The 11,143-nt window shown below is 36.7% G+C and overlaps 1 protein-coding gene across 1 annotated transcript; it reads left to right on the top strand.

Moving 5' to 3' along the window:
- Positions 1–2,247: 2,247 nt before the first annotated feature.
- LOC106909299 (stonustoxin subunit alpha-like) lies at positions 2,248–5,987 on the top strand. The gene is made up of 4 exons (XM_014975645.2): positions 2,248–2,320; positions 2,465–2,564; positions 3,022–4,503; positions 4,754–5,987. The coding sequence occupies exons 2-4, from the start codon at positions 2,474–2,476 to the stop codon at positions 5,269–5,271; spliced, it is 2,091 nt and encodes a 696-aa protein (XP_014831131.2). The 5' UTR covers positions 2,248–2,320; positions 2,465–2,473; the 3' UTR covers positions 5,272–5,987.
- Positions 5,988–11,143: the final 5,156 nt, after the last annotated feature.

The following is an 11,143-nucleotide window of genomic DNA, read 5'->3' as shown; positions in this document are numbered from 1 at the left end:
GACTTTTCTTGCTGTGCGCCTTACTGGAATTCATGAGACCTTAGTGTTATTTGGGCAAAGCAACAAGTCAAACACAATCCTGAATATCCAGCACCAAAATAAATTCTAATACAAGTTAAAAAGGCTGGTCTCATTTTATCTGGATAACAGCAGCTATTCCTATAGCAGCTATATAAGAAATAATGGATTGCTTTCCAAGAGGATCATTAAAATTGTTTACTGCAAAACTCTAACCTTAGACGTCAAGGAGGTAGATTTTATTGCAGACTCATAGTCCAAGTCTTATAAAAGAACAATAAATAATATTAATAATAAAGAGTAGATAAAAATACATTTAGGAGGCAGTAATATCAATATTTCCAATATAAACATTTGCTGAACTACATTTAACTTTTGGCAACAATAGACTTATTTTTAGTTAGTTCTGTTTTACTGCAGTAAGAGTTTAGCTTAAAGCCCAGAACCTAACACCTCATTATCTTGAAAGTCAGAGTTATGTCCGATGAGCCTCGAGATTCTGTCTAAACGATATCACCAAAATTATCTTAATCCTAGCGATTGAACTGCACGTATAAACAAAGAAACCAAACAATATTGAGGATCTATTCAGACATGCCAACTGATACAAATATCAGGAATGAACCTGTAAATTTATATTAAATCCTAGAATAGCAGACAAAAATCGATTTAAAAAAGTATACAAAACACAGTTTAACTATATCATTAATTAGAGAAAACAAATAACTGTTCAAGAGAATAGTACATAAGTTTGTCAAAAAAAAAAAATGTTGGACTCTAACAAGACGTTTAGCTACATTTTGTCATTCAACCACAGGTTGTCTAGATGTCCTTAAAAGAATGTCGGCTACGTTGATAACAGTCTAATATTATATGGAAAAACCAGATCTGATACTATATATCAGATCTGGAAAGCCCTGTCCAAAGTGGGCTTTCATCCCACTTTGGACAGGGCGTTCTTCAAGCAATCTGGACGAATATATTAATCCTGCAAAATACTAACAATTCAATCTCAGGACCATGATGGAGAGACACGGTAGTTTTCTGTACTCTTACACCAATCAACCCGTTGAGACGGTGCAAACAGCCATAATAAGATAATTTGATGTCCAAGATGTTGTGCAGGAAAGTGTTTCCTGAAATAGTCACAGACAGAGACCATCAGCCAAAGAGCAACTTTATGGAGTGAAGAGACAAGAAAGGGTCACCATCAATCAGAATTTGGTCCAGAAACTCAATGCTGGAAATATTAACTCTGCATGAATGTGACTTACTCAGAATAAACTCATTAGTCAGTGAGAGACTTTGATTAAGGCATAGAGCCTTTGTCTATATGTTCATTTTCACATGAAGCTGCTGCTGTGAACAATCTGTCTCTGTGTGAGAGGAATTTTCACAGACAAGTCAAGACTCTTGAATACCTGATGGTAAGATGTGTTCATCATTCTTTATGTAAGCAGGGATGTACAATGTTGGATCGCTCCCTGAGTAAATCTTAAGAAAAAGTGCAACCTTCTGCCCAGTCAAGACACGCACACTTTGAAACACCACAGGGTGAAAATAATCTGCTGATCTATGAGAGCAACAAGTCCAAACTCCTGCTGAACATTGATGCCAGAATGAATTCCTGTATATATTGTCTAGGAAAAGCCTGTTTCAGTTTTCCTGGGAATCAAATGCTATTCTCCTGTCTCCTGACAGGATCATTAAAACAAACTTTCAGTTAAATTCGCCAAACCTTCAGTTTTTTATGTGTTTTTTTTAAACACTTGCTAAGCTAACCTCAGGGCACTGAGCAGATAGTTTTCCCAGCTGTGTTGGAGTCAGAACGCAGTTTATCATTAGAGCAGAAGTGTTGGGAGAAAATACATTTGCCCTGAGACCGATTCACCTAGTTAAACTCTAACTGAATGTCACAACAGCTGAATAAAATGAAAGAGTTTATAATCCAGAAACAATGCTTACACATTCTGAAAACATACATATACAAAAAAGTTTTGAATATCTACACAGAGGAGTTCTACACAAAGTTCAAGATGTAAAAAAAAAAACAACCCCTGAAAATAAACGTAAGGTCAAACAAATTAAGAAAGTTAGTATATTCCACTAACTTCCATTTGTGTCACTAGGCACGTCTGAATAGATCCTCAATAATGCTTTGAGAGTTCTACATGGGATATGTGGGTGTTCCAGATACTTCAGTGGGAGGAGCTATAAGATATAAGATCACACCCCAAGTCAAGAACTCAGACAAGTCAAAAGAGCTTCAACACAACTTAACTGAACAACTCGTCTTCATCAGGTAGCGAAACCCTCATGTTTCTGAAGAGCTGCAGAAGTTGCAATTAAGCTTGTCATCATTTTATCCAACAACATAATAGATTTATTTCACAGTTCTGGCATTGTTTCTGTTTTTACCACCTGATGTTTCTGTCTGTCCTCGTAGATCAGAGACATGTCTTCAAACCAGGTGGAGATTGCTGCCCTCGGCCGGCCTTTTGCCTTGGGAATGCTGTATGATGCTCGCAAAGATCAGCTGATAACGGGTGAGAACAAACCTGCTCATTTCTGCAGTTTGTTTGGACTCAAACAAACTCAAACAGCAGATAGCTGTGGTTTGAAACTGTGATTCCCAATTCTGGACCTCAAGGTCCACTGTCCTGAATGTTTTAGCTGTTTCTCTGCTTTGGTACAAAGACATTTGCTGAACTGCAAACAGCTGAATCAGGTGCGTTGAAGCAATGAAAGGCACAGAGGTCAAATAATGCATCAGGAAGAGTAAAAAAAAACCAAGTATTATAAATTGTCTTTATTTAGAACTTATTGAATGTGAGGGTGACTTTGTCCATGTTGATGAAAAGTTCTTGTGATAAGTTGCCTGATGTTTCACAAACATATTGGAGATTGGGAAGCTGGAGTACCTGGAGAACCAACAGAGAGAAAACTCCATGCAAAACCTAATCTAATCTAATCTAATCTAATGTGTTTTTGTGGATTTTACAGGTTTCTCGCTTTGCAACAAAGAAACAATCAAGAAGAACACTTCTACTAAGGCTCAGAACAGCAGCTCTTATCACGTTACTGCATCTGACACCCTTGAATCCAAGTCTTCTCTGCTGGATGTGAATGTGTCGCTTAAAGCCAGTATCCTAGGTGGTCTGATTGAGGTTGGAGGATCTGCCAGTTATCTGAATGATAAGAAAAAATTTAAGAACCAGAGCAGAATCACGCTTCAGTACAAAGCCACAACTACATATGAACATCTGTCTCTGTCTCACATTGAAAAGAAGGAACTGGATGCTAAAAGTTTTAATCCAAATCTCAGTGCCACACATGTAGTGACAGGCATACTCTACGGAGCAAATGCCTTTTTTGTGTTTGACAGTGAGAAGTTAGATTCAAGCAGTCTTCAGAAGATCGGGACCAGCGCAGAACTTGCAATTAACAAGATTCCAGGCTTTAGTTTTGAGGCGAAAGTTAAAGTAGAGCTCACTGATGAAGAAAAAGCTGCAACTAATAAGTTCTCCTGCAAATTCTACGGAGACCTAATTCTTGACAAGAACCCTGCAACCTTTGAGGATGCAGTCAAGACGTACTCCAGGCTGCCAGAGCTCCTTGGAAAAAATGGAGAGAATTCAGTTCCTATTAAAGTCTGGCTGACTCCTCTGAAGGATCTGGAACCATCTGCATCAGAGCTGATGGGAGACTTTTCTGTTGGTTTGGTCAGAAAAGCAACCGACACTCTGGAAAGTATCAGAGAAATGGAAATGAGATGCAATGAGGCTCTGGATGAGAAAGTGGTGGAATGTTTTCCAGAGCTTTATAAAAAGTTTAAGTGCTTTCATGATCTCTGTAATGACTACACAACAATGCTCAGACAGACCATGCAGAAGAAGATTCCCCTGATTCGTGAAGGTAAAGAAGATGAAAAGTCTGTAGAGAAACTCCTTGATGACCACAAAAAGTCTCCATTCAGTGAGGAATACTTAGATAAGTGGTTAGATAATGGAGAGAGAGAAATCAACATTATCAAATCATGTGCAGACATTATGGAGGGAATCAAGACGGTCCCAGATGAGTCTGACTTGGACAGAGAAGCTCTGGCTGCAGGTGTAGAAAATGCCCTCTGCTTTGTTTTCACCTCTGTGGAAACTCATGACCCCTTCACTGAGCAGATGACCAAATATTTGAGCAGAGATAAGGCAGCACCCCCACCCAGTGTGACTGCACCTACTAAGGATCACTGGTTCTTCTCCAATGAGATTGTAACCAACATGAGGAAAAACGCCAAAGAGTTCTACACCATTGCCAAATACCTGAAAAGCAGCAGTAAATTTCGTTTCCTTGTAGCAGTTCTTCCAAATAAGAAATTCAAAGGAGCAACCATCTACCAATACATGGACGGCATTCTGAAAACAGAAGACTTCTCAAAACCTGTTATTACTGATATCACAGCCAACTTAGATCGAAGAGATCTCTTATACTGTAAGTACATTATTTTCATGACACTGTTTAAATATGTTATTTTAATTTGGGCCAAGATTTTGTAAATGAGACATTACTTTTAGGAAAAGCATTCATATTATTCTAAAACAAAAGATGTGTTTAAATTAAGCTAATGCCATCTCGTATTATTTATTGCAGAGGTACATTTATATTTACATAATAACCTGTTCTAAAATGAACTAAAAATATATAATCAGACTTTAACAAACTGTCTTCCTATGTCAATCAGACTACTGTGATCTTACCTTGGACCCAAACACAGCCACTGACTCTCTCCAACTTTCCGAGGGAAACAAGAAGGCAACGCTGACTACGCAGATCCCTCAGGATGGCTCTGTTCCTTATGTTCTGTGCACAGCAGGCCTGACCGGTCGTCATTACTTTGAGGTCACATGGAGCTCAGCTAGCGCCACATACGCTGGCGTAGTTCTTGCATGCATTGGTGGAAAACCTGGAAAGCAAACATCATTTGAGCATTATCACAAATATTATGCTTTGCGTTGTCTGTGCGGAATGTACATGGCAGACCAAAGCCAAACTGTGAGCTATAATGTTAATCCTCCAGAAGGATGCAACAGGTTTGGGGTGTTTCTGGACTATCCTGGTGGTACTGTGTCTTTCTTTGCTGTATGGGGAAAAATTCTGCATCACCTGCACACCTTTAAATATAACTTCACTGAACCAGTTTACCCAGGTCTTTACATGATACTTAAAGATAACTATGCGGCCTTATGCCCACCTGAATAAACTGATCATCAGATGTTGGTGACGGACTTGGTTTGGTCAAGATTTGTTGTGAAGGTCAAAGTAAAGCAAATTAAAAACATGAGATGTTTAGCCTGCTATAGTGTTTTATCTCATTATCTAAATCTACCAGGTAGTCAAATCTTAGGCGCTATTTTTGGATATAGAAGCGATAGATGTTTTGTTGAGTAAAGCTGACGTGGAGCTTGAGAATTTCTCATTCAGTTTTGTGTTGAGGTTAACATGTCTTTTTGTGTTTATCAGTTTTGTGTTTTTGTTATATATTATGTAAAACATTGAGCTACAAGTAAATGATTGAATAATCAAACTGGTGAGTAAGATAAAACCACAGTTCATGTTCTTCTGACATTTAATGCTGGATTTTTAGATATTTTGGCTTAGTTTTGTATTTTAAGGAAATGTGCTGCATGCTGTCTTTTAAGCAGCTCATCTGAAATAGAAACTGGATGTTTGGTTGTATATAACCAAAGGTATACTGACGATGTTTAATATAATTTCTTATTTTATTTCTTAAGTTTTGTTATTCCTTAAAGAAATGTAATGGAACTTTTTCCACTCAGGAAAAGGTTCTGGTGGACGTTTTGATGTTAATCAAGTAATTCTTTGTTTTAAAACCATAATGTGGGCTCTCCAGCTTTGACTGTGTGTAATGCTGCACCGTGGTGGAAATAATCAATAAAGCTTGATCCTGAGTTGAATTGATTGAACTGATTATTTGCACCTTATTAAATAATTTGGTAAAGTTGGCATTATATTCCAGTGCTGTGAAATTATCCAACACTACGTTCAGTTTTATCGTTTTGTCAAATTTTAACATTTCCTTATAGAAGTGACAAAACATTGCAAAACAATTACTGACGATTTGGTGTCAAAATAATTCATGTTAATTTGAGGGTTTTATCTTCAGCTTAAGATCTTTTATGGCTTTGGCTGATTCGTTTCGCTCTAAATTCTCCATGAAAAAAAAACAAAGGAAACATAACTTTGCCGAAAATAAAAAAGAGATTTACTTTGAAAGTATATTCACTGTGCAAAGATGGTAAAAGGTCTGATCTCTCCTTTAGCCTTAGATACCCAGAGTCGTTTCTCTGGACAGGCCCTTTTCTTAGGTTTGGAAATATGAAATTCTGAACAGAGTAGTCACATTTTACCACAATCTTAATGGCAACAAAAATATATATTTTTGATATTATAAAACATAAAAAACATAATCATAGCCTCAACAACAGATGGATCTGTTGTCTGTAATCTGTAATTGGAACAGATGTAATTTTATTCTAATTGGACTTGTGATTAGATTAGTGCCTTGGTTTTGTAGAAACCGAATACAGTGGATCAAATGAGGTGAGAGTCCAACAAGGAGCCCAAGTCAGAAGCAGGTGAGAGAAGTACATCAGAGTAAGACTATAGGCAATGGATGAGTTTCCCCAAAACACATTAAAAAATATAGAAAACAAGATTGTTTTCCATACAAAAAAATCTTGTATGGAAGATATTTTTTTTCATATCTTCCATACAAGTGAAGATAGAAGTGAAAAACAAACAAAAAAAAAACAAGTGAAAAAAAACTAACCATGTTGTGAAGATGCACCAAGTTCAACAAGAACCTGTTCCTGTAAAGATGTTTCTGTCACTGAAAACATTTTTCCACATTACTAATCACAATAGCATGAAGGAGCTGATATTAGAACAAGATGCTGCTTGGTGAAAGGAATCTTTTTCAAATGACTTGAGGACAGACAGAGTGCGTACATTTGTGAAGACTGACGGTGTCAAATGAGGTTGATTGTAAAACTCAGCAAATTTGTGTTGAACTCGTTAGATCAAAAGAGTGCAAGAGTTTGTTTATATTAGTCTTTATTGCAGCATGAAGCAGCTGCTGTGAAAAAAAGATTCTTCTTGGAGTTAGGATATTTTCCCCTAGACAAGTCTTAACTCCTGCCAAGTACCTGACGGCAGAACATGCCCATTGTTCTTTGTATAAGGACTTAATGTTTACCCTCTGGGACCAAATATTTCATACCTCTGTGAAAAGAAACTGCTGGTCCATGAAAACAAAATAAATGGTAATCGCAAAAAACATGTCTGCCTTTGCATAGCTTCTATGCACACAAATCAATTCTAAAACATACAACATGCGTCCTTTGGAAAACTTGTGAGAACATGTTTTTTTTTAAAAGCTTTCCAAATGCCTTCTTGGTAAAAGGTCAGTGACTTTTTTCTTGAGTTTCTTTGATTCATCTGAATTCTCAAATAGCCATAAACCAGAGGTCCCATATCCTGTTCCTGACAGACTTATTGAATCCACTAAGATATTTCAACTTTGACTGCTTGTGTCAAAAATTTAAGTTTGGGTTCTCAGTTCGATACCTTTGCATATTGTTTGGTAGTATCTGAAAAAATCTTGGGATAGTGAACTAATTTTGTGTAATTGTCTTCTGCTTTTCTGGATTCACGATTTGTTTAGAGTACACAAACCCAGTTTTACAACAGGGTAAATTTGTTAGAGTTGCTTCTTTAGAACTTCTAGTTTCTTAAGAACCGATTCTACTGAGCAGATAGAATCACACATAGCATGTGGTCTATTTGACTACAACTCCATATCAAAGGAAGACATTCAAACACACAAACTATTTAATTTTGCTTGTCCACAGAGGCACCAGCTCTGGGTAGGTCACGTTGTTAAAGTAGAGCTCACTGATGAAGAAAAAGCTGCAACTAATAAGTTCTCCTGCAAATTCTACGGAGACCTAATTCTTGACAAGAACCCTGCAACCTTTCAAGATGCAGTCAAGACGTACTCCAGGCTTCCAGAGCTCCTTGGAAAAAATGGAGAGAATTCAGTTCCTATTAAAAGTCTGGCTGACTCCTCTGAAGGATCTGGAACCATCTGCATCAGAGCTGATGGGAGACTTTTCTGTTGGTTTGGTAAGACCAGCTAAATGGGGAGAGACAGATTTGGTAAGATGTGTTTATGCCTTCGAATTTCAGTTAAAAGAGAAATCTCAGTGTTTTAAACAAGCTGGAGGCCCAACAAACCAATGGAAAAAAGCTTTGCTGCAGTTTCAAATGTAATCCTAGATTGGTCGTATGGTACTCAACCAATCCTGGCAAAAGTGAAGCAATCTGAATCCTTGGTAATTATTTAAGAAAACATGCTAAGGAGGTAACATAAGCAAGTAAGCACACAATCTAACCCACTTATATGTTATTTCTTAGAACAGGAATTAGTGTTTATATAAGCATTATAATAAACACAAATTTTACATTTGTCCGTAAATTTCATTATGTAAATTCTAAAATATAACAGCAAGCAGTTGAGATTTAAATAACATTCTGTTTGTGTTAGTCCGATCCAGCGCCACAGACAGTTACGACACTCTTTGAACTCCGACGTGGTCACGTGGTTCATGCAGCTCGTGGACGAAGGATACACATTTTGAAGTAAATTACCCACAATCTCTCAAAAAGGCTAAACATGTTCTAATTGAAATATTTCCGTAACTGGAATTACCACAAAAATGAAAATATTATCAACTTTAAAAATTTAAGCTGCAATGGATGTTCCATCCATCGATCCATCCATCCATCCATTTTCTTTACACCCTTGTCCCTTAGTGGGGCCGGGAGGGTTGCTGGTGCCTATCTCCAGCCAACGCTGAATTAGACATACTTGAATAAACCCGTCATGTTTAGCAATGAGCTAGCTGCAGTTACAACTTGCAAGAAAACATAATTAACGAAAACTGGGGACATAAATTATCACTATTGATAATTTGTGGTACAGAGCAGTCAGCTAACGCTTCTCAATAGCGAGAAAATGTTATATTTTCATGAACTTACCGGAGAAACACTTCTGAAACACCGAGAACGAACTACGTTCAATGGTGGAAATGCTGTGGTTCGGAACTATTTGGAGCTCCATGACCTCACACGAGTGCCGCATCCCATTCATTTATGGAAGTCTATTCAGACTAACTTCAACAATGCTACTACCAAGAATTATTCCTTTAGATGAGACTAATTTTGCTCATTGTTTGAACTTCTTCGCCCACAGTCTGCTTCTCCTCTGAGGTGGTTATGTTGTATTTGGCTGCCGCCTGCTGGTAATCTTGCCACAGTGCAGCCTGGAGTAATTAACAGAAGCAAATGATGCAACGGCTCCTCAAACTGGTCATAATGTTGATTGTGCGTGAGGGATTTGGTTCAATGTTGTGTTCAGGGCATTTAGTTTTGTAGTTTTTGTTGTAGGTTACAATTTGGGTTTACTTTGACGTCTATTTCAATTTTACCTAGAACTGAGAAACTTTTGCTGATTAAATTCTTGGAATATTTACTTAAAAACCTGAAAATATTTTTGACAAGCCGCCACAGTTGCTGAATTATCTATTTTTTTTTTTAAATTGACTTTAGTAAGAGATGTGATTAAACCAATTTGAAAGACACTGCAAAAACAAAACAAAAAAATCTAATTATTTTGTCATCTAAGAAGTAAATTGAGATAAATAAAAGCACAAGTACAATTTTTGTAGAAAATGTGTCTTTTGACTTGTATTTTAAATTAAATTGATAGTAACTGGTAGTTATTTTTATATAAAATTTGTGGCAAATTTGTATATTTTATATAAAATGTGTGTCTTGATATTTTGTAAAAAGGTATTTGTAAGCATTCCTCCTGATATGTGATTCAGATAAGTTTAAATTAGTAGAGCTTTCATATCTGTTTATAAGTGAAACACTGCCACCTGTTGGGGAAAACAAATAAAGCTGAGTTAAACTGAAATGTATAGTATTACACTTATCCTGTTGAAACATGTTCCAGTGGGACAGGTTTGTTAACTTTAATTGTCTTTATTACCTTCCAGAGCTTACAACTGTTGAGAAGATTTCAAAGTGGCATTTGTCATGCAGGTGGGTTGGATTGGCAGCAGAGCTCAGAGGCACACCATTGTTTCGGCTTTATGGTTGAACCAAAAAGCTTCTTGTCAAAATACCTCCACTATCACTACAGGATATCTGTACAATGCAAGTACGCTATAAAATCAACCTCATCTACGAGCCATACATCTCATATAAGTTAGGTTTGTTATGGTTTTGCGTGAGTTCTACATTGCTTTCTTGAAACTTCTTTGACATTGATAATGTCATGACATCAACACAGTGTCCTCACAATCAGTTTGTAACTTTGAGCTAAACTTCACACTGAAAAATAAAGAAAAACAAGGCCTTTAAAAAACACAGCTCAACACCAAATACCATAAGAGCCAGTCACTTTGACATTTTAACTTTGATTGCAATTTTATAAAAGAAATGACACATTGTGCAACCTGAACCTAAATGAAACTTATTTTGTTTTTCCAAACTTCCAGATGTTTTTTTTTTTTTTTTGTCAGAGAGACAAAGAGTCTCTGAATTTGTTTTAAATATAAATAACCATGACTTAACAGGGTATTGTTTTACACTGCAATACAGTGCCTGAAAAGATGGGAAATGGAAAAAAATGATAATAATAAATCGAGACTAGAACTTCTCATATATTTCCACCAGGGGGCAGTGTAACAAAAATTATAGAGCGGAAGAACCTCAGTTCTACAGCAATCAACATCATTCACAGTGTGTGAAAGATCCATGTTTTATTGCTGTAAATATCAGTGATTAACTGAATCTTGTTTAAGGATCGAAATGTACAGATGTTTTCTGAATGATATGTTCTATGTATGCCATGAAAATAAAAAGCAAAAACCAAACATAATTTGAAAATCACACAAAAGCAAAAATGGACTTATAGAACAACAACAGGAGGAGAATATTGGTAATGGAAGCTGAAATTATAAGGATGCTGACATTATGTGTG

The sequence above is a fragment of the Poecilia mexicana genome, unplaced genomic scaffold (assembly GCF_051168715.1).
Source record: "Poecilia mexicana isolate PSO_F unplaced genomic scaffold, ASM5116871v1 scaffold_19, whole genome shotgun sequence".
Lineage (NCBI taxonomy): Eukaryota > Metazoa > Chordata > Actinopteri > Cyprinodontiformes > Poeciliidae > Poecilia > Poecilia mexicana.
The sequence above is the reverse complement of the archived record's forward strand: the minus strand, read 5'-3'. Positions and strand labels throughout refer to the sequence as shown.